The sequence below is a fragment of the Astyanax mexicanus genome, chromosome 4, assembly GCF_023375975.1.
Source record: "Astyanax mexicanus isolate ESR-SI-001 chromosome 4, AstMex3_surface, whole genome shotgun sequence".
NCBI lineage: Eukaryota > Metazoa > Chordata > Actinopteri > Characiformes > Acestrorhamphidae > Astyanax > Astyanax mexicanus.
This window is the reverse complement of record NC_064411.1, coordinates 20,204,689-20,230,422: the sequence shown is the minus strand read 5'-3', so window position 1 is coordinate 20,230,422 and position 25,734 is coordinate 20,204,689. Positions and strand designations below refer to the sequence as shown.

General features: G+C 42.3%; 1 protein-coding gene and 1 long non-coding RNA gene across 6 annotated transcripts in view; one reads left to right on the top strand and one right to left on the bottom strand.

Moving 5' to 3' along the window:
- The window catches only part of LOC125801496 (zinc finger protein 239-like), a 132,661-nt gene that overhangs the window by 69,950 nt on the left and 36,977 nt on the right, over window positions 1-25,734 (bottom strand). The window contains exons 2-3 of one of the 4 annotated variants that reach the window (XM_049478282.1): window positions 7,737-7,802; window positions 1,130-2,603 (exon numbers count right to left, since the gene is read on the bottom strand). The exons of 1 other annotated variant lie outside the window; for it this stretch is intronic. In XM_049478282.1, coding sequence (XP_049334239.1) covers window positions 1,743-2,480 — 738 coding nt within the window. In that variant the 5' untranslated portion in view covers window positions 2,481-2,603; window positions 7,737-7,802 and the 3' untranslated portion in view covers window positions 1,130-1,742. Of the gene's footprint in view, window positions 1-1,129; window positions 2,604-3,600; window positions 3,688-7,736; window positions 7,803-25,734 lie in introns of those variants that run through there. 2 more of the 4 variants (XM_049478281.1, XR_007438703.1) reach the window with 2 other exon arrangements.
- The window catches only part of LOC125801571 (uncharacterized), a 34,764-nt gene continuing 24,784 nt past the window's right edge, over window positions 15,755-25,734 (top strand). Inside the window, exons 1-2 of one of the 2 annotated variants that reach the window (XR_007438742.1) lie at window positions 15,755-16,460; window positions 22,105-22,158. This is a non-coding gene — a long non-coding RNA (uncharacterized LOC125801571). Of the gene's footprint in view, window positions 16,461-22,104; window positions 22,159-25,324; window positions 25,665-25,734 lie in introns of those variants that run through there. The other variant, XR_007438744.1, reaches the window with a different exon arrangement.

Sequence of the window (25,734 nt, the reverse complement as noted above, 5' to 3'; positions counted from 1 at the left end):
CTTCTGAGCTAGGCTAACTTAGCTAGCGTTAGGCTAGCTGGATCGTTCTGGATAGTTCAGCCTACATTAGATCACAAATGGCAGCTAAATAATATGGTTTTGATAACTGTATAAACAGAAAACCTTATCTTATTATCTTTAATTTGCTTTCATTCTTTTTGTGCCATCTGCCATGACTCCAAAAATTCATAACCCCCCTTTCCATGATGAAAGGAAGGAGGATCACAGAGCATGTGCACAGCACAACATAGCAATCTGTGAAGTCAGGTACAGACCAGTAAATACACTAAGTGGTAAACACAACATACTAAGTGGTGAGCACCACATATTAAGTTGTGTCCAATACTTTGCGCGAAACGCACATAAACGAAACAGAGAGCACATAAATCTGCATATACTATAAAAGTTGTCTTCGCTGAGGCTTCAATCTTCTTACTGGTGGGAGGAGAAACCTACATGAATGTACTTTTATTGGTTCATTAGTAATTTAAAATTTGACCTGGCTAACTGCTTGTCCCAAAGGAAAGGTATCCAACTTTGATCAACTTTGTGGATTACAGCCTCATAAATCTACCATATATTCTAAGAAAAAACACTTAATGATTAAATTTGATTAATCAAAACAAAACACATAATTCCAGGAAGGTGAAAAAAAAATACATTTATATTTTAACCAGCAAAAACAAAAACAAAGACTCCTTTTGAACAACATTAAACAGGGTGACACAATACACATTTGCAAGGTAAATAAATGAACAGAATTGGAGAAAATAAAATGAAAAGGTTTACATTTAAACAAATAAGTATCTGTTAAGGCTGGGAATGAAATATATATTTACCAAATTATTCTTTCCTCCTTATGGCAAAGCATACTCAATTTTTAAACTACAAATGTCCTGAAACTATGAAATCCACACTCTTTAAATGTTAAATATTATTAGTTCTAAAGGCTAATGCAGAACCTGTAAATTAGTGAAGTGTCCTAGAAAGTATTTTACTGTAAACTAGCATTATAACTTTTATTTATTCATGGAAAAGCCCCAGCAGATCATGCTGGTGTTAGCAGAGATATATAGTAACAAGCAGAACTACTTCACCACTGTACTTAACTACCAAAATGCTGTATTTTATAATTTTTTACTTCACTACTGATATGACGTTCAACCTCCCCCTGGAGACACTTCTCAAATTCATTTACAGTCCATGTTTTTTAAGGGAGGGCAGTGTGGCTGAGTTTGCTGTGTGTGTTCAACACAAAAAGTTAATTTAAGACTTCATGTAAATGTACTCTATAAACATTAGAAATAATATAAACAAGATGATATTCAAACTTTTGAGTTCTTTCCATAATATCTACATAACACATTAGTTGTAATTTGCTTTCAGTACTAGATTCAAATATGTAGAAAAACTACTTGCAACACAAGTACAACAAGTATGAAACTTAAATAACACTTCAGATTCTAATCAAATAAATATACTTGTACTTTTACTTAAGTCTGAGTTTCTAGTTTTTTTTTACATGTCTTTATACATACACGTCTGGGAAAAACATATCATGGAATACATTAAACAACATCCCCAGATAAGATTCATTTTGCTGAACCTGTAAAAGCCATTGTTAAATTCAGTTCTTGATTGTTTCTGGTGGAATGTGTCAGAGTGACAGAGTGAAGTGACAGAGTGAAGATTCTGGGTGGAATAAGGTGCTTTGGCTGTCAACGATTTAGAATTTGCACTTTTTATTGCAGTGGAACATCTGAGATAGTTATCTCTCCTGTGTGAATGCGCTGGTGATTTTTAAGATAATTCAGTTGATTAAAACTCTTCCCACAGTCTGAACAGTGATACGGTTTCACTCCTGTGTGAATTCGCTGGTGTCGTTTGAGATTACCCTCTTGATTAAAACTCTTCCCACAGTCTGAGCAGTAATACTGTTTCTCTCCTGTGTGAATTCGCTGGTGTTTTTTGAGATTACTCTGTCGATTAAAACTCTTCCCACAGTCTGAGCAGTGATACGGTTTCTCTCCTGAGTGAATTCGCTGGTGTCGTTTGAGATTACCCTCTTGATTAAAACTCTTCCCACAGTCTGAGCAGTAATACGGTTTCTCTCCTGTGTGAATGCGTTGGTGAATTTTGAGTTGACTCTGTGTAGTAAAACTCTTCCCGCAGTCTGAGCAGTGATACGGTTTCTCTCCTGTGTGAATGCGCTGGTGTGTTTTGAGACTACTCTGTAGATTAAAACTATTCCCACAGTCTGAGCAGTGATACGGTTTCTCTCCTGTGTGAATGCGCTGATGCTGTTTGAGATGACTCTGTTTAGTAAAACTCTTGCCACAGTCTGAGCAGTGATACGGTTTCTCTCCTGTGTGAATGCGCTGGTGTATTTTGAGATTACTCTGTAGATTAAAACTCTTCCCACAGTCTGAGCAGTGATATGGTTTCTCTCCTGTGTGAATGCGCCGGTGATGTTTCTCCATGTCGGGACTTTGCTTTGTTTATTTGTTAAACGTTTCAAACAATTTCTGCAATTTCAATATCCTTTTTGTTGTGTTGATGAATTTTAGGAGAAATTCCTGGAAATCCCTGGAATATTTTAATTTCTGGAAAAAACAAAGACAAATTAAATTGTATTTTAAAATAAAAGCAGATCAATTAACCAAAAAATGAGCTTAATCAGTTACACTATATGGAGAAAAATACTGGTACCTCTTTCCATTACCAATCGAAGCTTCTGAACTTTTGTCCTATTATAGATAAACAAAAGTACCTATGGGGCTTTGGTTTGGCGCCCCCTCTAGTGCAGTGCCCCTATGCCTCGCATATGCTGAATACCCCCTTTTTGCGCCACTACAAATGCCATAGGGATGTGCCACACTCTGAAAAGTGATTATAAGTTTTGGTCAGAAGAACTAATATTATCAAGTTGAGTGAACAGCCAGTACAACTCAAGAGACAAAATTGTCTCAAGGCACAAATCTGGGAAAGGATACAGAAACATTTCTGCTGCTTTGAAGGTCCCAATGAGCAGAGTGGCCTCCACCATTCGTAAATGGCAGAATTGCACCAGGACTCTTTCTAGAGCTGGCCGGCCGTCTAAATTGAGTGATCAGAGATCAGGGCCTTGGTCAGGGAGGTGACCAAGAACCCGATGGTCTCTCTGTCAGAGCTCCAGCATTCCTCTGTGGAGAGAGGAGAACCTTGCAGAAGGACAACCATCTCTGCAGCAATCCACCAATCAGGCCTGTATGGCAGAGTGGCCAAGCGAAATTAGCTCCTTAGTAAAAAGGCACAAGGCAGCCTGTTTGGAATTTGCCAAAAGGCACCTGAAGGACTCTCAGACCATGAGAAACAAAATTGTCTGGTCTGAGGGGACAAAGATTAAACTTTTGGTGTGACGCCAGGCATCATGTTTGGGGGAAAACAAGGCACTGCTTATCACAAGGCTAATACCATCCCTACAGTCAAGCATGGTGGTGGCAGCATCATGCTATGGGGATGTTTTTTTAGCAGCTGGAACTGGCATACTAGTCAGGATCAGGGCTCAGGGCTGTGTGCTGAGCCCCGTCCTGTTTACACTGCTCACATATGACTGCTCACCTCTCCATCCAGGCTGTCATATTGTGAAGTTTGCGGACGACACGGCAGTGGTTGGATGCATCACGAACAGAGATGAGTCCAGCTACAGGCAGGAGGTGGAACACCTGGAGCATTGGTGCAGAAAAAACAACCTCTGCATCAATGTAAAGAAGACGAAGGAGATTATTGTGGACTTCAGAAGGGGCCAGCATGCCCAACTCCCCCTGCACATTGGAGGATCTGCGGTGGAAGTTGTCGACAGTTACAGGTACTTGGGTGTGCACATCAGAAAGGCACATCAGAGGCTCTACTTCCTCAGGAGGCTGAGACGAGCTGGACTCTGGAGCGTAGTCCTCACCTCCTTCTACAGATGTGTGGTGGAGAGAGTCGTGTGCTCCAGCATCAACGTGTGGCATGGAAGCTGCTCTGCTGCAGACAGGAAAGCTCTGCAGAGGGTGGTGAAGGCTGCACAGAGGATTGTTGGAGTTAGCCTCCCAGCACCACAGACATCTACACCTCCAGATGCAGGAAAAGGGCCACCTGCATCAGGAAGGAGCCCACCCACCAAGCACACGCACTTTTTGTCCCGCTCCCCTCAGACCGGAGGCTGCAGAGCATTAAGTGCAAAACAACCAGACTCAGAAACAGCTTCTTTCCGGAAGCTGTAAGTCACAATTTCGTTCCACCTCATGTACCACATGTGATGCGAACAAAATCTCCTTGAATCCTTGAATTAACTTAATACAATTTGGAATAAGGCTCTAACGTAACAAAATGTGGAAAAAGTGAAGCACTGTGAATACTTTCTCGGATGCACTGTAAGTGCACACAGTATGTTGGTGTGCTTGGAGCTACAGAGTTGACTCTTGTGCTGTCGCGGTATTATGATGTCAGTATTGGCAGTTCTATAAAAATATGCTAAATATTTTGAGAATACCTATATCTACTAAATAAACTAAATTATTTAGGCCCACAATACCCCCCCCCCCCCAAAAAAAAAAACTGTGGAGCTAATGAAAATATTGTTGTAAACTTGAAATGTTACATATTTACAACTTAAACAGTTAAGCTAACCCAATGAATGTTTTTTTTTCAGTGTACAGAAATTAATATTACAATAAATAAAATATCTATCCTGCTTGGCTTCTCCTGTCTAATGCTGTGTACTGCTACCAAAGAGACTCTCCTCGCACTGCTCTTCAAACTAGAAAATATGGATTTGATCAAATGGTCCTTCAATGCAATTGACACCATCTTCTCGACAAGAAGCCTGGGTTCGGGGGAACCTGTTTGTCCTACAGAGTGCGTAGAAAATTGAGGACCATGAAGGACAATAGAGAATGTCTGCGCTAAACTTCAGTAGCCATTCTTCCAGAAGAACACTGCAACGCGATAACTCTCCCCGTTTTCCTAAGCTGCTGGATGTTGCTCTGACTGGTACTCAAGGTTGTCTCGTCAATCAGACGGTTGCCAGGCAGTTGAACTCAATGTAAGAAATGTAAAATGCAATCTAAGGGATGAGGAGCAGGAGGGCAGGAAGCGCAGTCTATGTGTGTGTGTGAGAGAGAGAGAGAGAGAGAGAGAGAGAGGCAAAGAGACAGAGGGATAGAGAGATCTTTGACCAGGTCGGAGCTGGAAGTCTGAATCTGAGTGTTACTGCTGGACACCATAAGAGCACGCTGTTCAATAATTCAGCCAGAAAACTAATCAGTGTGTTGGGCGGGGCAGATTACTGCGGAAGTCAAACTTAAAGCCTTAATTAACTTTATTTTAATAATTTTATTTCTATTTTTTCCCCCGATTGGCAGGGCCAATTTTGCTCCCTCTGAGCACCGGCAGCTTGATGGCAAAGCTGTATGAGCGGGGATTCGAACCTGGTGCCTTAATTAACTTGCATTAAAAAAATAGTAACACATTACTGATTCCAAATTAATAGCGTGCATTAACACTTTAACACTGACAGCCCTAAAATTAACATTTACAGAAAAATATGTAGTTAAATACTCTTCAGTTTATTGTGTTTTTACTTTTTTATTTCCTAATTTTGTATGCAGCTGCCTTATGTGAACTGCAGAAAAGTGATTTTACACTAAAATATAAAAAATACTCTAATATATAAAATGTTTAGTTTAGTAGTGTTTTCTGTTGACGTACAACAAACACTTCTCAGTTTATTAATCTAACTAAAAGTATTTTAGCAACTAATTTAAACACATTTTTAAAGTTGGCAAGCCTAGCATACATTTTAAATGACCTCGACTAAATATATTAAGTTGACAACTTAAAATATTAGATAATGATAAAAGATCTATGATAAATTCTATATTGAAGTGATTCAATCATTTAGATGTAGCTAACATTTAAGACTTGTTAGACCAACTTAATTTTGTAAGTGCAGAGAACAAATGAGCCATAAAGGTTTGCTAATTTAAAAAAGGCCTGGAAATTAGTTGCTTAATGATTTTAAGTTGGAGTGACATTTATTTTTTTTTTACAGTGCATATCGTACCATACACAATAATAATCAACAACATTTTTGAATATCGTGAACAATATTATACCCTAAAATATCATGCCATATCACCCACCCCTAATTATTACATCAGGGTACTACATTTTTACTGTTTTTAGCAAAAGAAAAATTCACACTGTTCTCATTTCCCTTTATATATCTACTAGAGACTATATCTGTCCAGTATCATTTACTTTACTTTAATCCTGGATATATGGAGATATTCAGAGTGCATTATTAGAATCATGATATTCTGGATCATTAACTTCTGATACAAATCTGATAAAATTCTTGTTTTTTTATCATCTCAATTAAGGGTGTGCCATGTCATATTGTATACAATAACAAAATGACATACATTTTGTTGCAGTAGTGTATTCTTGAATTAAGAAAAAAAATCAGTATCAGAGTATCATTCTCACAAAAATCGCTAGTACTTAGTGAAGGTATGGGCAGCTGTGTTTACATACCAGAAAAAAAATGCTAACATTAGCTACTTGGTTAAAAAAGGACTGGCAACTTTAACTAGGTAGCTAACGTTAGCTAGTAGGTTTAAAACAAGCTGGTAACTTTAACTACCTGGATAACGTTAGCTACGTAGTTGAAAAAGCACTGGTAATATTAGCTAGTCAGCTATCGTTAGCTACTTAGTTTTTTTTAAAAGCACTGGTAATTTAGCTAGCTAACTAACATTATCTACCGGTTATAAAACGCTTGCAACTTTAGCTAACTAACAAACATTAGCTACCACTTAAAAAGAAAATGCCGGTAACTTTACCTAGCTAGACATTAGCTATCCGGTAAAATAAAGCACTGATAACTTTAGCCTGTCAGCTAAGTAACTGTTTTTGAACAAAAATTAACAAAACTGAAATCAGGTTCTTGTTTGAGTTGTTTGTAATGTCTGTATTAAAACTAGTTTTGCTGGGAAATACAGTTAAGCGTTTGTACTTTATGATAATATTCTGACTGAGAAAACAATTGTTAAAACATTATTTCAGCCACTGACAGCATGTTTTATACTAGCCTAACAAACAAAATCAGTGGATTTTAGAAGCTTGACTGTAATATCTGTACTAAAACTAGTGTTGCTGGGCATTTTTTTTTTATTTTTTTTTTTGGTGGGATAATCAGTTTTGTGCTTTATTAAAATATTCTGTCTATTCCCCTAGTATAAAAAAATGCTACCAGAGAATGAAATAATGAATTTGTTTATTATGCTACTTTTATTAAACATTACCTAATATTGTTTGACATTTATATATTTACCAACATATTTAAAATACAGATGACATTTGCAATAAGTGTACATCAATTAACAATATGTACTTTTTTATTTTCTTTTTACTGTAGTGGTTACTGCAGTTAACACTAAGCTGCAGCATAGAAATGCACTGCTGCTCAGATCCAGTGCATATATGGCAACAACATATAAAACCGCCTACTGTATGGCTTTACACATGATTTTCTATAAAATATAAAATACAATTCTTAAAGTGTTATTTTAAATTGTCTCTGCATTACCAGTAGAATCTTGTCCCCAAAAAATACACATTAAAATACATGTACATGAGCACATTTCACAAACATAAAAATACAACTGAACATGATCAGAAATATATTAAAATATGAATGAAACACATACCTGGATGACAATATGTACTTTTCTTACTTCCGTTTTACTGGAGTGACTACTGCAGTTAACACAGAGCTGAGTAAATAAATAAAAATGTATCATTAATACTTAATAAATAATAATAATAACTAGAAAAGGAAAGTTCGATAACGAACTTTAAGTTGGCTTGGAAAAGTACGTTATTAACGTTGAATAGTTAAAATGGTTGCTAAGATATTTCTGTCTAAAGCGTGTGAAGAATGGTTGCTATGCTGTTGACTTTCGGCTAAATGTTGAAGTCCAAAAAATTTTGGCTAACATGGTGAAAAGCTTATAATTATCTTATAAAGTAAAGTGTTGCTAAGTGGTTGCTAGGTAGTTGCTAGGCAGTTGCTAATGTAGTCCACATCGTTGCTTAGTGTTTGCTAATTGGTTGCTAGGCAGTTGCGAACATATTCAAGGTGGTTGCTAAGCTGTTGCTAACTTGTTGCTAGGCAACTCCTAACGTATTCCAAATGGTTTTTAAGTGGTTATTAGGCAGTTTCTAATATTTTCCAGGTGGTTGCTAACTGGTTGCTATGGTATCCGGGGTGGTTGCTAAGGTGTTGCTAGGTGGTTGCTAAGGTGTTGCTATGGTATCTGGGGTGGTTGCTAAGGTGTTGCTAGGTGGTTGCTAGAGGGTTAATAGGTGGTTGCTAAGGTGTTGCTATGGGATCCGGGGTGGTTGCTAAGGTGTTGCTATGGTATCCGGGTTGGTTGCTAAGGTGTTGCTAGGTGGTTGCTAAGGTGTTGCTATGGTATCCAGGGTGGTTGCTAAGGTGTTGCTAGGTGGTTGCTAGGGTGTTGCTAGGCGGTTGCTATGTATCCAGGGTGGTTGCTAAGGTGTTGCTAGGTGGTTGCTAAGGTGTTGCTATGGTATCCGGGGTGGTTGCTAAGGTGTTGCTAGGTGGTTGCTAAGGTGTTGCTATGGTATCCTGGGTGGTTGCTAAGGTGTTGCTAGGTGGTTGCTATGGTGTTGCTATGGTATCCAGGGTGGTTGCTAAGGTGTTGCTAGGTGGTTGCTAAGGTGTTGCTATGGTATCCTGGGTGGTTGCTAAGGTGTTGCTAGGTGGTTGCTAGGCAGTCGCTAAGGTGTTGCTATGGTATCCTGGGTGGTTGCTAAGGAGTTTCTAGGTGGTTGCTAAGGTGTTGCTAGGTGGTTGCTAAGGTGTTGCAATGGTATCCGGGGTGGTTGCTAAGGTGTTGCTAGGTGGTTGCTAGGCGGTTGCTTAGGTGTTGCTATGGTATCCGGGGTGGTTGCTACGGTGTTTCTAAGTGGTTGCTAAGGTGTTGCTAGGTGGTTGCTAAGGTGTTGCTATGGTATCCAGGGTGGTTGCTAAGGTGTTGCTAGGTGGTTGCTAAGGTGTTGCTAGGTGGTTGCTAGGGTGTTGCTAGGTGGTTGCTAGGGTGTTGCTAGGTGGTTGCTAAGGTGTTGCTATGGTATCCAGGGTGGTTGCAAAGGTGTTGCTAGGTGGTTGCTAGGTGGTTGCTAGGGTGTTGCTAGGTGGTTGCTAAGGTGTTGCTATGGTATCCAGGGTGGTTGCTAAGGTGTTGCTAGGTGGTTGCTAAGGTGTTGCTAGGTGGTTGCTAAGGTGTTGCTATGGTATCCGGGGTGGTTGCTAAGGTGTTGCTAGGTGTTTGCAAGGTGGTTGCTAAGGTGTTGCTAGGTGGTTGCTAGGGTGTTGCTAGGTGGTTGCTAAGGTTTTGCTAGGTGGTTGCTAAGGTGTTGCTATGGTATCCAGGGTGGTTGCTAAGGTGTTGCTAGGTGGTTGCTAAGGTGTTGCTATGGTATCCGGGGTGGTTGCTAAGGTGTTGCTAGGTGGTTGCTAGGCGGTTGCTAAGGTCTTGCTATGGTGTCTGTGGTGGTTGCTAAGGTGTTGCTAGGTGGTTGCTAAGGTGTTGCTAGGTGGTTGCTAAGGTGTTGCTATGGTATCCAGGGTGGTTGCTAAGGTGTTGCTAGGTGGTTGCTAAGGTGTTGCTATGGTATCCGGGGTGGTTGCTAAGGTGTTGCTAGGTGGTTGCAAGGTGGTTGCTAAGGTGTTTCTAGGTGGTTGCTAAGGTTTTGCTAGGTGGTTGCTAAGGTGTTGCTAGGTGGTTGCTAAGGTGTTGCTATGGTATCCGGGGTGGTTGCTAAGGTGTTGCTAGGTGGTTGCTAGACGGTTGCTAGGCGGTTGCTAAGGTGTTGCTATGGTGTCTGTGGTGGTTGCTAAGGTGTTGCTAGGTGGTTGCTAAGATGTTGCTATGGTATCTGGGGTGGTTGCTAAGGTGTTGCTAGGTGTATCTGACTGGTCGCTAGGCAGTTGCTACCATTTCTAAAGTGGTTGCTAAGCAGTTGCTAACGTTTTCCAGGTGGTTGCTAAGGTGTTGCTATCTGGTTGCTAGGCAGTTGCTAACGTATTACACATGGTTGCTAAGTGGTTGCTAGGCAGTTGCTAATGTTTTCCAGGTGGTTGCTAAGGTGTATCTAACTGGTTGCTAGGCAGTAGTAGATAAAAAGAAAGAGTGTTAAATGTAGAAGTACAGAAAAAGGGAGAGCCTGAAATAGAGAAGTAGAGAGAAAATCAGCGTGAGAAGTAGAGAAAGAACACCCGAGAATGTGAGAAAAAGAGTGACAAGTAGAGAGAAATATTGAGCGAGAGAAAGAGAATTAGGGAAAAAGAGAGATCGAGAAATAAAGAAGTAGAGAAAGAAAGAGGATGTAGTAGAGAGATAGATAGAAAGAGAAAGCAAGACAGAAAAGTAGAGTGAAAGAGAAGTAGAGAGAAGAGCGAGAAATAAAGAGTAAGAGAGAAATAGAGAAAAAGAAAAGTAGAAAGAAAGAGACATAGAAAAGTAGAGAGAGTGAGAAATAGAGAAGTAGAGAGAGAGTGAGAAAGAGAGAGTGAGAAATAGAGAAGAAGAGAGCAAAAGAGAGTGAGAAATAGAGAAGCAGAGAGAGAGTGAGAAATAGAGAAGTAGAGAGAGAGTGAGAAAGAGAGAGTGAGAAATAGAGAAGTAGAGAGAGTGAGAAATAGAGACGTAGAGAGAGAGTGAGAAAGAGAGTGAGAAATAGAGAAGTAGAGAGAGAGTGAGAAATAGAGACGTAGAGAGAGAGTGAAAAAGAGAGTGAGAAATATAGAAGTAGAGAGAGTGAGAAATATAGAAGTAGAGAGAGAGAGTGAGAAATAGAGACGTAGAGAGAGAGTGAGAAAGAGAGAGTGAGATAGAGAAGTAGAGAGAGAGTGAGAAATAGAGTGAGAAATAGACGTAGAGAGAGAGTGAGAAAGAGAGTGAGAAATAGAGACGTAGAGAGAGAGTGAGAAATAGAGACGTAGAGAGAGAGTGAGAAAGAGAGTGAGAAATAGAGGAGTAGAGAGCAAAAGAGAGTGAGAAATAGAGAAGTAGAGAGCAAAAGAGAGAGTGAGAAGTAGAGAAGTAGAGAGCAAAAGAAAGAGTGAGAAATATAGAAATAGAGAGAGAGTGGGAAAGAGAGTGAGAATTAGAGAAGTAGAGAGCGAAAGAGAGAGTGAGAAAGAGAGAGTGGTTGCTAAGCAGTTAATATGTGGTTGCAAAGCCCTGGCTGGGGTGCCGGGGTGTCCAAACTTTTGACTGATAGCTGCTCCATACAGCAGCTCCTCCATACACTCACAGTACTGGAGGAGCAGGGGAGAGAAGGGGTTCCGTGCGCAGAGCTGCTCGTGTGCGAGATGGAACTCTGGGCCCCCCATTCATTTCTATGGGAAAACTTCGTACGAAAATTGTACGAAAACCGTACGTCGTATCACTTCGCAACCTGCTATTAATTTTAAGATCTCGGTAAGATCTATAAGCTCGCCAAATTTGGTCTTCGTATCTCAAAAATTGTGGCGGTTACGGACGTTTAAAATTTCATTCCTATGGGGAAAAAATGCGTACGTTTACGAAGTTTTTACGAAAACCGTACGATAAATCGCTCCAAAAAGCACAAGCACGCTAAGTTGGCATAGGTCCTACGATCCGTGAAAGTTTCGTGATTCTACGTTGAAAGCTCTAGGAGGAGTAGCGTACAGAAAAAAAGGCGTAAGAATAATAATAATAACTAGAAAAGGCAAAGTTCGTGAACGAACTTTAAGTTGGCTTGGAAAAGTACGCTAATAACGTTGAAAAGTTAAAATGGTTGCTAAGTGGTTGCTAGGCAGTTGCTAACGTTTTCCAGGTGGTTGCTTAGGTGTTGCTAAGCAGTTGCTAGGCAGTTGCTAACGTATTCCACACGGTTGCTAAGCAGTTGCTAACGTTTTCCAAGTGGTGGCTAAAGTGTAGCTAACTGGTTGCTAGGCAGTTGCTATCATTTCTAAAGTGGTTGCTAAGCAGTTGCTAGGCAGTTGCTAACATATTCCACATGGTTGCTAAGTGGTTGCTAGGCAGTTGCTAACATTTTCCAGGTGGCTGATAAGATGTTGTTAAGTGGTTGCTAGGCAGTTGCTATAATTTCTAAAGTGGTTGCTAGGCAGTTGCTAACGTTTTCCTAGTGGTTGCTAAGGTGTTGCTAAGTGGTTGCTAGGCAGTTGCTATCATTACTAAAGTGGTTGCTAAGTGGTTGCTAGGTAGTTGCTAACGTTTTCCTAGTGGTTGCTAAGGTGTTGCTAAGTGGTTGCTAGGCAGTTGCTATCGTTTCTAAAGTGGTTGCTAAGTGGTTTCTAGGCCGTTGCTATCGTTTCTAAAGTGGTTGCTAAGCAGTTGCTAGGCAGTTGCTAACATATTCCACATGGTTGCTAAGTGGTTGCTAGGCAGTTGCTAACATTTTCCAGGTGGTTGCTAAGATGTTGTTAAGTGGTTGCTAGGCAGTTGCTATAATTTCTAAAGTGGTTGCTAGGCAGTTGCTAACGTTTTCCAAGTGGTTGCTAAGGTGTTGCTAAGTGATTGCTAGGCAGTTGCTATCATTTCTAAAGTGGTTGCTAAGTGGTTGCTAGGCCGTTGCTATCATTTCTAAAGTGGTTGCTAGGCAGTTGCTAACATTTTCCAGGTGGTTGCTAAGATGTTGTTAAGTGGTTGCTAGGCAGTTGCTATAATTTCTCAAGTGGTTGCTAGGCAGTTTCTAACGTTTCCCTAGTGGTTGCTAAGGTGTTGCTAAGTGGTTGCTAGGCAGTTGCTATCATTACTAATGTGGTTGCTAAGTGGTTGCTAAGCAGTTGCTAACGTTTTCCTAGTGGTTGCTAAGGTGTTGCTAAGTGGTTGCTAGGCAGTTGCTATCGTTACTAAAGTGGTTGCTAAGTGGTTGCAAGGCAGTTGCTAACGTTTTCCTAGTGGTTGCTAAGTGGTTGCTAGGCAGTTGCTAACGTTTTCCTAGTGGTTGCTAAGGTGTTGCTAAGTGGTTGCTAGGCAGTTGCTATCATTACTAAAGTGGTTGCTAAGTGGTTGCAAGGCAGTTGCTAACGTTTTCCTAGTGGTTGCTAAGGTGTTGCTAAGTGGTTGCTAGGCAGTTCTATCATTTCTAAAGTGGTTGCTAGGCAGTTGCTAACGTTTTCCTAGTGGTTGCTAAGGTGTTGCTAAGTGGTTGCTAGGCAGTTGCTATCGTTTCTAAAGTGGTTGCTAAGTGGTTGCTAGGCAGTTGCTAATGTTTTCCAGGTGGTTGCTAGGCAGTTGCTAACGTTTTCCAAGTGGTTGCTAAGTGGTTGCTAGGCAGTTGCTTTCATTTCTAAAGTGGTTGCTAAGTGGTTGCTAGGCAGTTGCTTTCATTTCTAAAGTGGTTGCTAAGCTGTAGCTAGGCAGTTTCTAACATTTTCCTGGTGGTTGCTAAGGTGTTGCTAACTGGTTGCTAAGCAGTTGCTATAATTTCTAAAGTGGTTGCTAAGTGGTTGCTAGGCAGATGCTAACATTTTCCAGGTGTTTGCTAAGGTGTTGCTAAGTGGTTGCTAGGCAGTTGCTAACGTTTTCCAGGTGGTTGCTAAGGTGGTTGCTAAGCAGTTAATAGGTGGTTGCTAAGCCCTGGCTGGGGTGCCGGGGTGTCCAAACTTTTGACTGATAGCTGCTCCATACAGCAGCTCCTCCATACACTCACAGTACTGGAGGAGCAGGGGAGAGAAGGGGTTCCGTGCGCAGAGCTGCTCGTGTGCGAGATGGAACTCTGGGCCCCCCATTCATTTCTATGGGGAAACTTCGTACGACATTTGTACGAAATCCGTACGACGTATCGTTTCGTAAAGCATATTTTCGGAAAGAACTCAATAAGTTCTATAGGTCATCCGAATTTCAGCTTCATATCTTAAATATTGTGACGTTCACGGCCGTTCAAAATTCTCCTAGTTCATTGTCTATGGGAAAAAGGGCGTACGTTTACGAAGTTTTTACGAAAATCGTACGATGTATCGCTCCAAAAAGCACAAGCACACCCCGCGGCTATAAGTTCTACCATCGTGTGAAGTTTCGTGGTTCTAGCTCGAAAGCTCTAGGAGGAGTAGTTGTTTATAAAACGTGGCGAGAATAATAATAATAATAATAATAATAAAAACTAGAAAAGGAAAGTTCGATAACGAACTTTAAGTTGGCTTGGAAAAGTACGTTAAATAGTTAAATAACGTTGAATAGTTAAAATGGTTGCTAAGATATTTCTGTCTAAAGCGTGTGAAGAGTGGTTGCTATGCTGTTGACTTTCGGCTAAATGTTGAAGTCCAAAAAGTTTTGGCTAACATGGTGAAAAGCTTATAATTATCTTATAAAGTAAAGTGTTGCTAAGTGGTTGCTAGGTAGTTGCTAGGCAGTTGCTAATGTAGTCCACATCGTTGCTTAGTGCTTGCTAATTGGTTGCTAGGCAGTTGCGAACATATTCCAGGTGGTTGCTAAGCTGTTGCTAACTTGTTGCTAGGCAATTCCTAACGTATTCCAAATGGTTTTTAAGTGGTTATTAGGCAGTTTCTAATATTTTCCAGGTGGTTGCTAACTGGTTGCTATGGTATCTGGGGTGGTTGCTAAGGTGTTGCTAGGTGGTTGCTAAGGTGTTGCTATGGTATCTGGGGTGGTTGCTAAGGTGTTGCTAGGTGGTTGCTAGAGGGTTGATAGGTGGTTGCTAAGGTGTTGCTATGGGATCCGGGGTGGTTGCTAAGGTGTTGCTATGGTATCCGGGTTGGTTGCTAAGGTGTTGCTAGGTGGTTGCTAAGGTGTTGCTAGGCGGTTGCTAAGGTGTTGCTATGGTGTCTTGGGTGGTTGCTAAGGTGTTGCTAGGTGATTGCTAAGATGTTGCTATGGTATCTGGGGTGGTTGCTAAGGTGTTGCTATGGTATCTGGGGTGGTTGCTAAGGTGTTGCTAGGTGGTTGCTAAGGTGTTGCTATGGTATCTGGGGTGGTTGCTAAGGTGTTGCTAGGTGGTTGCTAGAGGGTTGCTAGGTGGTTGCTAAGGTGTTGCTATGGGATTCGGGGTGGTTGCTAAGGTGTTGCTATGGTATCCGGGTTGGTTGCTAAGGTGTTGCTAGGTGGTTGCTAAGGTGTTGCTATGGTATCCAGGGTGGTTGCTAAGGTGTTGCTAGGTGGTTGCTAGGGTGTTGCTACGCAGTTGCTATGGTATCCAGGGTGGTTGCTAAGGTGTTGCTAGGTGGTTGCTAAGGTGTTGCTAGGTGGTTGCTAAGGTGTTGCTATGGTATCCTGGGTGGTTGCTAAGGTGTTGCTAGGTGGTTGCTATGGTGTTGCTATGGTATCCAGGGTGGTTGCTAAGGTGTTGCTAGGTGGTTGCTAAGGTGTTGCTATGGTATCCTGGGTGGTTGCTAAGGTGTTGCTAGGTGGTTGCTAGGCAGTCGCTAAGGTGTTGCTATGGTATCCTGGGTGGTTGCTAAGGAGTTTCTAGGTGGTTGCTAAGGTGTTGCTAGGTGGTTGCTAAGGTGTTGCTAGGTGGTTGCTAAGGTGTTGCAATGGTATCCGGGGTGGTTGCTAAGGTGTTGCTAGGTGGTTGCTAGGCGGTTGCTTAGGTGTTGCTATGGTATCCGGGGTGGTTGCTACGGTGTTTCTAAGTGGTTGCTAAGGTGTTGCTAGGTGGTTGTTAAGGTGTTGCTATGGTATCCAGGGTGGTTGCTAAGGTGTTGCTAGGTGGTTGCTAAGGTGTTGCTATGGTATCCAGGGTGGTTGCTAAGGTGTTGCTAGGTGGTTGCTAGGTGGTTGCTAGGGTGTTGCTAGGTGGTTGCTAAGGTGTTGCTATGGTATCCAGGGTGGTTGCAAAGGTGTTGCTAGGTGGTTGCTAGGTGGTTGCTAGGGTGTTGCTAGGTGGTTGCTAAGGTGTTGCTAGGTGGTTGCTAAGGTGTTGCTATGGTATCCAGGGTGGTTGCTAAGGTGTTGCTAGGTGGTTGCTAAGGTGTTGCTAGGTGGTTGCTAAGGTGTTGCTATGGTATCCGGGGTGGTTGCTAAGGTGTTGCTAGGTGGTTGCAAGGTGGTTGCTAAGGTGTTGCTAGGTGGTTGCTAGGGTGTTGCTAGGTGGTTGCTAAGGTTTTGCTAGGTGGTTGCTAAGGTGTTGCTATGGTATCCAGGGTGGTTGCTAAGGTGTTGCTAGGTGGTTGCTAAGGTGTTGCTATGGTATCCGGGGTGGTTGCTAAGGTGTTGCTAGGTGGTTGCTAGGCGGTTGCTAAGGTGTTGCTATGGTGTCTGTGGTGGTTGCTAAGGTGTTGCTAGGTGGTTGCTAAGATGTTGCTATGGTATCTGGGGTGGTTGCTAAGGTGTTGCTAGGTGGTTGCTAAGATGTTGCTATGGTATCTGGGGTGGTTGCTAAGGTGTTGCTAGGTGTATCTGACTGGTCGCTAGGCAGTTGCTACCATTTCTAAAGTGGTTGCTAAGCAGTTGCTAACGTTTTCCAGGTGGTTGCTAAGGTGTTGCTATCTGGTTGCTAGGCAGTTGCTAACGTATTACACATGGTTGCTAAGTGGTTGCTAGGCAGTTGCTAATGTTTTCCAGGTGGTTGCTAAGGTGTATCTAACTGGTTGCTAGGCAGTAGTAGATAAAAAGAAAGAGTGTTAAATGTAGAAGTACAGAAAAAGGGAGAGCCTGAAATAGAGAAGTAGAGAGAAAATCAGCGTGAGAAGTAGAGAAAGAACACCCGAGAATGTGAGAAAAAGAGTGACAAGTAGAGAGAAATATTGAGCGAGAGAAAGAGAATTAAGGAAAAAGAGAGATCGAGAAATAAAGAAGTAGAGAAAGAAAGAGGATGTAGTAGAGAGATAGATAGAAAGAGAAAGCAAGACAGAAAAGTAGAGTGAAAGAGAAGTAGAGAGAAGAGCGAGAAATAAAGAGTAAGAGAGAAATAGAGAAATAGAAAATTAGAAAGAAAGAGACATAGAAAAGTAGAGAGAGTGAGAAATAGAGAAGTAGAGAGAGAGTGAGAAAGAGAGAGTGAGAAATAGAGAAGAATAGAGCAAAAGAGAGTGAGAAATAGAGAAGCAGAGAGAGAGTGAGAAATAGAGAAGTAGAGAGAGAGTGAGAAAGAGAGAGTGAGAAATAGAGAAGTAGAGAGAGTGAGAAATAGAGACGTAGAGAGAGAGTGAGAAAGAGAGTGAGAAATAGAGAAGTAGAGAGAGAGTGAGAAATAGAGACGTAGAGAGAGAGTGAAAAAGAGAGTGAGAAATATAGAAGTAGAGAGAGTGAGAAATATAGAAGTAGAGAGAGAGAGTGAGAAATAGAGACGTAGAGAGAGAGTGAGAAAGAGAGAGTGAGATAGAGAAGTAGAGAGAGAGTGAGAAATAGAGTGAGAAATAGACGTAGAGAGAGAGTGAGAAAGAGAGTGAGAAATAGAGACGTAGAGAGAGAGTGAGAAATAGAGTGAGAAATAGAGACGTAGAGAGAGAGTGAGAAAGAGAGTGAGAAATAGAGGAGTAGAGAGCAAAAGAGAGTGAGAAATAGAGAAGTAGAGAGCAAAAGAGAGAGTGAGAATTAGAGAAGTAGAGAGCGAAAGAGAGAGTGAGAAAGAGAGAGTGGTTGCTAAGCAGTTAATAGGTGGTTGCAAAGCCCTGGCTGGGGTGCCGGGGTGTCCAAACTTTTGACTGATAGCTGCTCCATACAGCAGCTCCTCCATACACTCACAGTACTGGAGGAGCAGGGGAGAGAAGGGGTTCCGTGCGCAGAGCTGCTCGTGTGCGAGATGGAACTCTGGGCCCCCCATTCATTTCTATGGGAAAACTTCGTACGAAAATTGTACGAAAACCGTACGTCGTATCACTTCGCAACCTCCTATTAATTTTAAGATCTCGGTAAGATCTATAAGCTCGCCAAATTTGGTCTTCGTATCTCAAAAATTGTGGCGGTTACGGACGTTTAAAATTTCGCCCCATTCATTCCTATGGGGAAAAAATGCGTACGTTTACGAAGTTTTTACGAAAACCGTACGATAAATCGCTCCAAAAAGCACAAGCACGCTAAGTTGGCATAGGTCCTACGATCCGTGAAAGTTTCGTGATTCTACGTTGAAAGCTCTAGGAGGAGTAGCGTACAGAAAAAAAGGCGTAAGAATAATAATAATAATAATAATAAGAAGATTACGAAGAACAATAAGTTGGCTTTTCCAAGCCAACTTAACTAGAAAAGGTAAAGTTCGTGAACGAACTTTAAGTTGGCTTGGAAAAGAACGCTAATAACGTTAAAAAGTTAAAATGGTTGCTAAACGCTAAATGCCAAAAACACGGAAATCTAAAAACGTTTGGTTAAACGTTGAAATCTAAAAATGTTTGGTTAAACGCTGAAAACTAAAAATGTTTGGTTAAACCCTGAAATCTAAAAACATTTGGATAAATGCTAAAATCTTGAAAGTGGTTGCTAGGCAGTTGCTAACGTCTTACAGGTGGTTGCTAAGCTGTTGCTAAGCGGTTGCTAGTTATTTGCTAATGTATTACACATGGTTGCTAAGTGGTTGCAAGGCGGTTGCTAAACAGTTGCTTACGTTTTCCTAGTGGTTGCTAAGGTGTTGCTAAGTGGTTGCTAGGCAGTTGCTATCGTTTCTAATGTGGTTGCTAAGCTGTTGCTAGGCTGTTTCTAACGTTTTCCTGGTGGTTGCTAAGGTGTTGCTAACTGGTTGCTAGGCAGTTGCTATAATTTCTAAAGTGGTTGCTAGGCCGTTGCTAACGTTTTCCAGGTGGTTGCTAAGGTGTTGCTAAGTGGTTGCTAGGCAGTTGCTAACGTTTTCCAGGTGGTTGCTAAGGTGTTGCTAACTGGTTGCTAGGCAGTTGCTATAATTTCTAAAGTGGTTGCTAAGTGGTTGCTAGGCAGTTGCTAACGTTTTCCTAGTGGTTGCTAAGGTGTTGCTAAGTGGTTGCTAGGCAGTTGCTATCGTTTCTAAAGTGGTTGCTAAGCTGTTGCTAGGCTGTTTCTAACGTTTTCCTGGTGGTTGCTAAGGTGTTGCTAACTGGTTGCTAGGCAGTTGCTATCATTTCTAAAGTGGTTGCTAAGTGGTTGCTAGGCAGTTGCTAACGTTTTCCAGGTGGTTGCTAAGGTGTTGCTAAGTGGTTGCTAGGCAGTTGCTAACGTTTTCCAGGTGGTTGCTAAGGTGTTGCTAACTGGTTGCTAGGCAGTTGCTATAATTTCTAAAGTGGTTGCTAAGTGGTTGCTAGGCAGTTGCTAACGTTTTCCTAGTGGTTGCTAAGGTGTTGCTAAGTGGTTGCTAGGCAGTTGCTATCGTTTCTAAAGTGGTTGCTAAGCTGTTGCTAGGCTGTTTCTAACGTTTTCCTGGTGGTTGCTAAGGTGTTGCTAACTGGTTGCTAGGCAGTTGCTATCATTTCTAAAGTGGTTGCTAAGTGGTTGCTAGGCAGTTGCTAACGTTTTCCAGGTGGTTGCTAAGGTGTTGCTAAGTGGTTGCTAGGCAGTTGCTAACGTTTTCCAGGTGGTTGCTAAGGTGTTGCTAACTGGTTGCTAGGCAGTTGCTATAATTTCTAAAGTGGTTGCTAAGTGGTTGCTAGGCAGTTGCTAACGTTTTCCAGGTGGTTGCTAAGCAGTTAATAGGTGGTTGCTAAACCCTGGCTGGGGTGCCGGGGTGTCCAAACTTTTGACTGATAGCTGCTCCATACAGCAGCTCCTCCATACACTCACAGTACTGGAGGAGCAGGGGAGAGAAGGGGTTCCGTGCGCAGAGCTGCTCGTGTGCGAGATGGAACTCTGGGCCCCCCATTCATTTCTATGGGAAAACTTCGTACGACAATTGTACGAAAACCGTACGACGTATCGTCAAAACGTTTACATTTTCGGAAAGAACGCGGTAAGGTCTATAGACCGTCCGATTTTTGTATTTGTATGTCAAAAATTGTGGCGGTTACGGACGTTTAAAATTTCGCCCCATTCATTCCTATGGGAAAAAAATGCGTACGTTTACGAAGTTTTTACGAAAACCGTACGATGTATCGCTTCAAAAAGCACAAGCAACCTATTCGGGTATAGGTCCTACGATACTGCAAAGTTTCGTGATTCTACGTCAAAAGCCCTAGGAGGAGTAGTCGATTAAATTTTGAGCGCGGAATAATAATAATAATAACTAGAAAAGGAAAGTTCGATAACGAACTTTAAGTTGGCTTGGAAAAGTACGTTAAATAGTTAAATAACGTTGAATAGTAAAAATGGTTGCTAAGATATTTCTGTCTAAAGCGTGTGAAGAGTGGTTGCTATGCCGTTGACTTTCGGCTAAATGTTGAAGTCCAAAAAGTTTTGGCTAACATGGTGAAAAGCTTATAATTATCTTATAAAGTAAAGTGTTGCTAAGTGGTTGCTAGGTAGTTGCTAGGCAGTTGCTAATGTAGTCCACATCGTTGCTTAGTGCTTGCTAATTGGTTGCTAGGCAGTTGCGAACATATTCCAGGTGGTTGCTAAGCTGTTGCTAACTTGTTGCTAGGCAATTCCTAACGTATTCCAAATGGTTTTTAAGTGGTTATTAGGCAGTTTCTAATATTTTCCAGGTGGTTGCTAACTGGTTGCTATGGTATCTGGGGTGGTTGCTAAGGTGTTGCTAGGTGGTTGCTAAGGTGTTGCTATGGTATCTAGGGTGGTTGCTAAGGTGTTGCTAGGTGGTTGCTAGAGGGTTGCTAGGTGGTTGCTAAGGTGTTGCTATGGGATCCGGGGTGGTTGCTAAGGTGTTGCTATGGTATCCGGGTTGGTTGCTAAGGTGTTGCTAGGTGGTTGCTAAGGTGTTGCTATGGTATCCAGGGTGGTTGCTAAGGTGTTGCTAGGTGGTTGCTAGGGTGTTGCTAGGCGGTTGCTATGGTATCCAGGGTGGTTGCTAAGGTGTTGCTAGGTGGTTGCTAAGGTGTTGCTAGGTGGTGGCTATGGTGTTGCTATGGTATCCGGGGTGGTTGCTAAGGTGTTGCTAGGTGGTTGCTAAGGTGTTGCTATGGTATCCAGGGTGGTTGCTAAGGTGTTGCTAGGTGGTTGCTAGGGTGTTGCTAGGTGGTTGCTAAGGTGTTGATTTGGTATCCAGGGTGGTTGCTAAGGTATTGCTAGGTGGTTGCTAAGGTGTTGCTAGGTGGTTGCTAAGGTGTTGCTATGGTATCCGGGGTGGTTGCTAAGGTGTTGCTAGGTGGTTGCTAGGGTGTTGCTAGGTGGTTGCTAAGGTTTTGCTAGGTGGTTGCTAAGGTGTTGCTATGGTATCCAGGGTGGTTGCTAAGGTGTTGCTAGGTGGTTGCTAAGGTGTTGCTATGGTATCCGGGGTGGTTGCTAAGGTGTTGCTAGGTGGTTGCTAAGGTGTTGCTATGCTATCCTGGGTGGTTGCTAAGGTGTTGCTAGGTGGTTGCTAGGCAGTTACTAAGGTGTTGCTATGGTATCCTGGGTGGTTGCTAAGGTGTTTCTAGGTGGTTGCTAAGGTGTTGCTAGGTGGTTGCTAAGGTGTTGCTAGGTGGTTGCTAAGGTGTTGCTATGGTATCCGGGGTGGTTGCTAAGGTGTTGCTAGGTGGTTGCTAGGCGGTTGCTTAAGTGTTGCTATGGTATCCGGGGTGGATGCTATGGTGTGGTTGCTAAGGTGTTGCTAGGTGGTTGCTAAGGTGTTGCTATGGTATCCAGGGTGGTTGCTAAGGTGTTGCTAGGTGGTTGCTAAGGTGTTGCTATGGTATCCTGGGTGGTTGCTAATGTGTTTCTAGGTGGTTGCTAAGGTGTTGCTAGGTGGTTGCTAAGGTGTTGCTATGGTATCCAGGGTGGTTGCTAAGGTGTTGCTAGGTGGTTGCTAGGTGGTTGCTAGGGTGTTGCTAGGTGGTTGCTAAGGTGTTGCTATGGTATCCAGGGTGGTTGCTAAGGTGTTGCTAGGTGGTTGCTAAGGTGTTGCTAGGTGGTTGCTAAGGTGTTCCTATGGTATCCGGGGTGGTTGCTAAGGTGTTGCTAGGTGGTTGCAAGGTGGTTGCTAAGGTGTTGCTAGGCGGTTGCTAAGGTGTTGCTATGGTGTCTAGGGTGGTTGCTAAGGTGTTGCTAGGTGGTTGCTAAGATGTTGCTATGGTATCTGGGGTGGTTGCTAAGGTGTTGCTAGGTGTATCTAACTGGTCGCTAGGCAGTTGCTACCATTTCTAAAGTGGTTGCTAAGCAGTTGCTAGGCAGTTGCTAACGTTTTCCAGGTGGTTGCTAAGGTGTTGCTATCTGGTTGCTAGGCAGTTGCTAACGTATTACACATGGTTGCTAAGTGGTTGCTAGGCAGTTGCTAATGTTTTCCAGGTGGTTGCTAAGGTGTATCTAACTGGTTCCTAGGCAGTAGTAGATAAAAAGAAAGAGTGTTAAATGTAGAAGTACAGAAAAAGGGAGAGCCTGAAATAGAGAAGTAGAGAGAAAATCAGCGTGAGAAGTAGAGAAAGAACACCCGAGAATGTGAGAAAAAGAGTGACAAGTAGAGAGAAATATTGAGCGAGAGAAAGAGAATTAGGGAAAAAGAGAGATCGAGAAATAAAGAAGTAGAGAAAGAAAAAGGATGTAGTAGAGAGATAGATAGAAAGAGAAAGCAAGACAGAAAAGTAGAGTGAAAGAGAAGTAGAGAGAAGAGCGAGAAATAAAGAGAGAGTAAGAGAGAAATAGAGAAATAGAAAAGTAGAAAGAAAGAGACATAGAAAAGTAGAGAGAGTGAGAAAGAGAGAGTGAGAAATAGAGAAGTAGAGAGAGAGTGAGAAAGAGAGAGTGAGAAATAGAGAAGTAGAGAGAGTGAGAAATAGAGACGTAGAGAGAGAGTGAGAAAGAGAGTGAGAAATAGAGAAGTAGAGAGAGAGTGAGAAATAGAGACGTAGAGAGAGAGTGAAAAAGAGAGTGAGAAATATAGAAGTAGAGAGAGTGAGAAATAAAGAGAAATAGAGACGTAGAGAGAGAGTGAAAAAGAGAGTGAGAAATATAGAAGTAGAGAGAGTGAGAAATATAGAAGTAGAGAGAGAGAGTGAGAAATAGAGACGTAGAGAGAGAGTGAGAAAGAGTGAGAAATAGAGAAGTAGAGAGAGTGAGAAATAGAGACGTAGAAAAGAGTGAGAAAGAGAGAGTGAGAAATAGAGAAGTAGAGAGAGAGTGAGAAATAGAGACGTAGAGAGAGAGTGAGAAATAGAGAAGTAGAGAGCAAAAGAGAGAGTGAGAAGTAGAGAGCAAAAGAGAGAGTGAGACAGAGAAGTAGAGAGCAAACGAGAGAGTGAGAAGTAGAGAAGTAGAGAGCAAAAGAAAGAGTGAGAAATAGAGAAGTAGAGAGAGAGTGGGAAAGATAGAGTGAGAATTAGAGAAGTAGAGAGAGAGTGAGAAAGAGAGAGTGAGATAGAGAAGTAGAGAGAGAGTGAGAAATAGAGACGTAGAGAGAGTGAGAAAGAGAGAGTGAGATAGAGAAGTAGAGAGAGAGTGAGAAATAGAGTGAGAAATAGAGACGTAGAGAGAGAGTGAGAAAGAGAGTGAGAAATAGAGGAGTAGAGAGCAAAAGAGAGTGAGAAATAGAGAAGTAGAGAGCAAAAGAGAGAGTGAGAAGTAGAGAAGTAGAGAGCAAAAGAAAGAGTGAGAAATATAGAAATAGAGAGAGAGTGGGAAAGAGAGTGAGAATTAGAGAAGTAGAGAGCGAAAGAGAGAGTGAGAAAGAGAGAGTGGTTGCTAAGCAGTTAATAGGTGGTTGCAAAGCCCTGGCTGGGGTGCCGGGGTGTCCAAACTTTTGACTGATAGCTGCTCCATACAGCAGCTCCTCCATACACTCACAGTACTGGAGGAGCAGGGGAGAGAAGGGGTTCCGTGCGCAGAGCTGCTCGTGTGCGAGATGGAACTCTGGGCCCCCCATTCATTTCTATGGGAAAACTTCGTACGAAAATTGTACGAAAACCGTACGTCGTATCGCTTCGCAACCTGCTATTAATTTAAAGATCTCGGTAAGATCTATAAGCTCGCCAAATTTGGTCTTCGTATCTCAAAAATTGTGGCGGTTACGGACGTTTAAAATTTCGCCCCATTCATTCCTATGGGGAAAAAATGCGTACGTTTACGAAGTTTTTACGAAAACCGTACGATAAATCGCTCCAAAAAGCACAAGCACGCTAAGTTGGCATAGGTCCTACGATCCGTGAAAGTTTCGTGATTCTACGTTGAAAGCTCTAGGAGGAGTAGCGTACAGAAAAAAAGGCGTAAGAATAATAATAATAAGAAGAAGAAGATTACGAAGAACAAGAAGTTGGCTTTTCCAAGCCAACTTAATAATAACTAGAAAAGGAAAGTTCGATAACGAACTTTAAGTTGGCTTGGAAAAGTACGTTAAATAGTTAAATAACGTTGAATAGTTAAAATGGTTGCTAAGATATTTCTGTCTAAAGCGTGTGAAGAGTGGTTGCTATGCTGTTGACTTTCGGCTAAATGTTGAAGTCCAAAAAGTTTTGGCTAACATGGTGAAAAGCTTATAATTATATTATAAAGTAAAGTGTTGCTAAGTGGTTGCTAGGTAGTTGCTAGGCAGTTGATAATGTAGTCCACATCGTTGCTTAGTGCTTGCTAATTGGTTGCTAGGCAGTTGCGAACATATTCAAGGTGGTTGCTAAGCTGTTGCTAACTTGTTGCTAGGCAACTCCTAACGTATTCCAAATGGTTTTTAAGTGGTTATTAGGCAGTTTCTAATATTTTCCAGGTGGTTGCTAACTGGTTGCTATGGTATCCGGGGTGGTTGCTAAGGTGTTGCTAGGTGGTTGCTAAGGTGTTGCTATGGTATCTGGGGTGGTTGCTAAGGTGTTGCTAGGTGGTTGCTAGAGGGTTAATAGGTGGTTGCTAAGGTGTTGCTATGGGATCCGGGGTGGTTGCTAAGGTGTTGCTATGGTATCCGGGTTGGTTGCTAAGGTGTTGCTAGGTGGTTGCTAAGGTGTTGCTATGGTATCCAGGGTGGTTGCTAAGGTGTTGCTAGGTGGTTGCTAGGGTGTTGCTAGGCGGTTGCTATGGTATCCAGGGTGGTTGCTAAGGTGTTGCTAGGTGGTTGCTAAGGTGTTGCTATGGTATCCTGGGTGGTTGCTAAGGTGTTGCTAGGTGGTTGCTATGGTGTTGCTATGGTATCCAGGGTGGTTGCTAAGGTGTTGCTAGGTGGTTGCTAAGGTGTTGCTATGGTATCCTGGGTGGTTGCTAAGGTGTTGCTAGGTGGTTGCTAGGCAGTAGCTAAGGTGTTGCTATGGTATCCTGGGTGGTTGCTAAGGTGTTGCTAGGTGGTTGCTAAGGTGTTGCTAGGTGGTTGCTAAGGTGTTGCAATGGTATCCGGGGTGGTTGCTAAGGTGTTGCTAGGTGGTTGCTAGGCGGTTGCTTAGGTGTTGCTATGGTATCCGGGGTGGTTGCTACGGTGTTTCTAAGTGGTTGCTAAGGTGTTGCTAGGTGGTTGCTAAGGTGTTGCTATGGTATCCAGGGTGGTTGCTAAGGTGTTGCTAGGTGGTTGCTAAGGTGTTGCTATGGTATCCAGGGTGGTTGCTAAGGTGTTGCTAGGTGGTTGCTAGGTGGTTGCTAGGGTGTTGCTAGGTGGTTGCTAAGGTGTTGCTATGGTATCCAGGGTGGTTGCAAAGGTGTTGCTAGGTGGTTGCTAGGGTGTTGCTAGGTGGTTGCTAAGGTGTTGCTAGGTGGTTGCTAAGGTGTTGCTATGGTA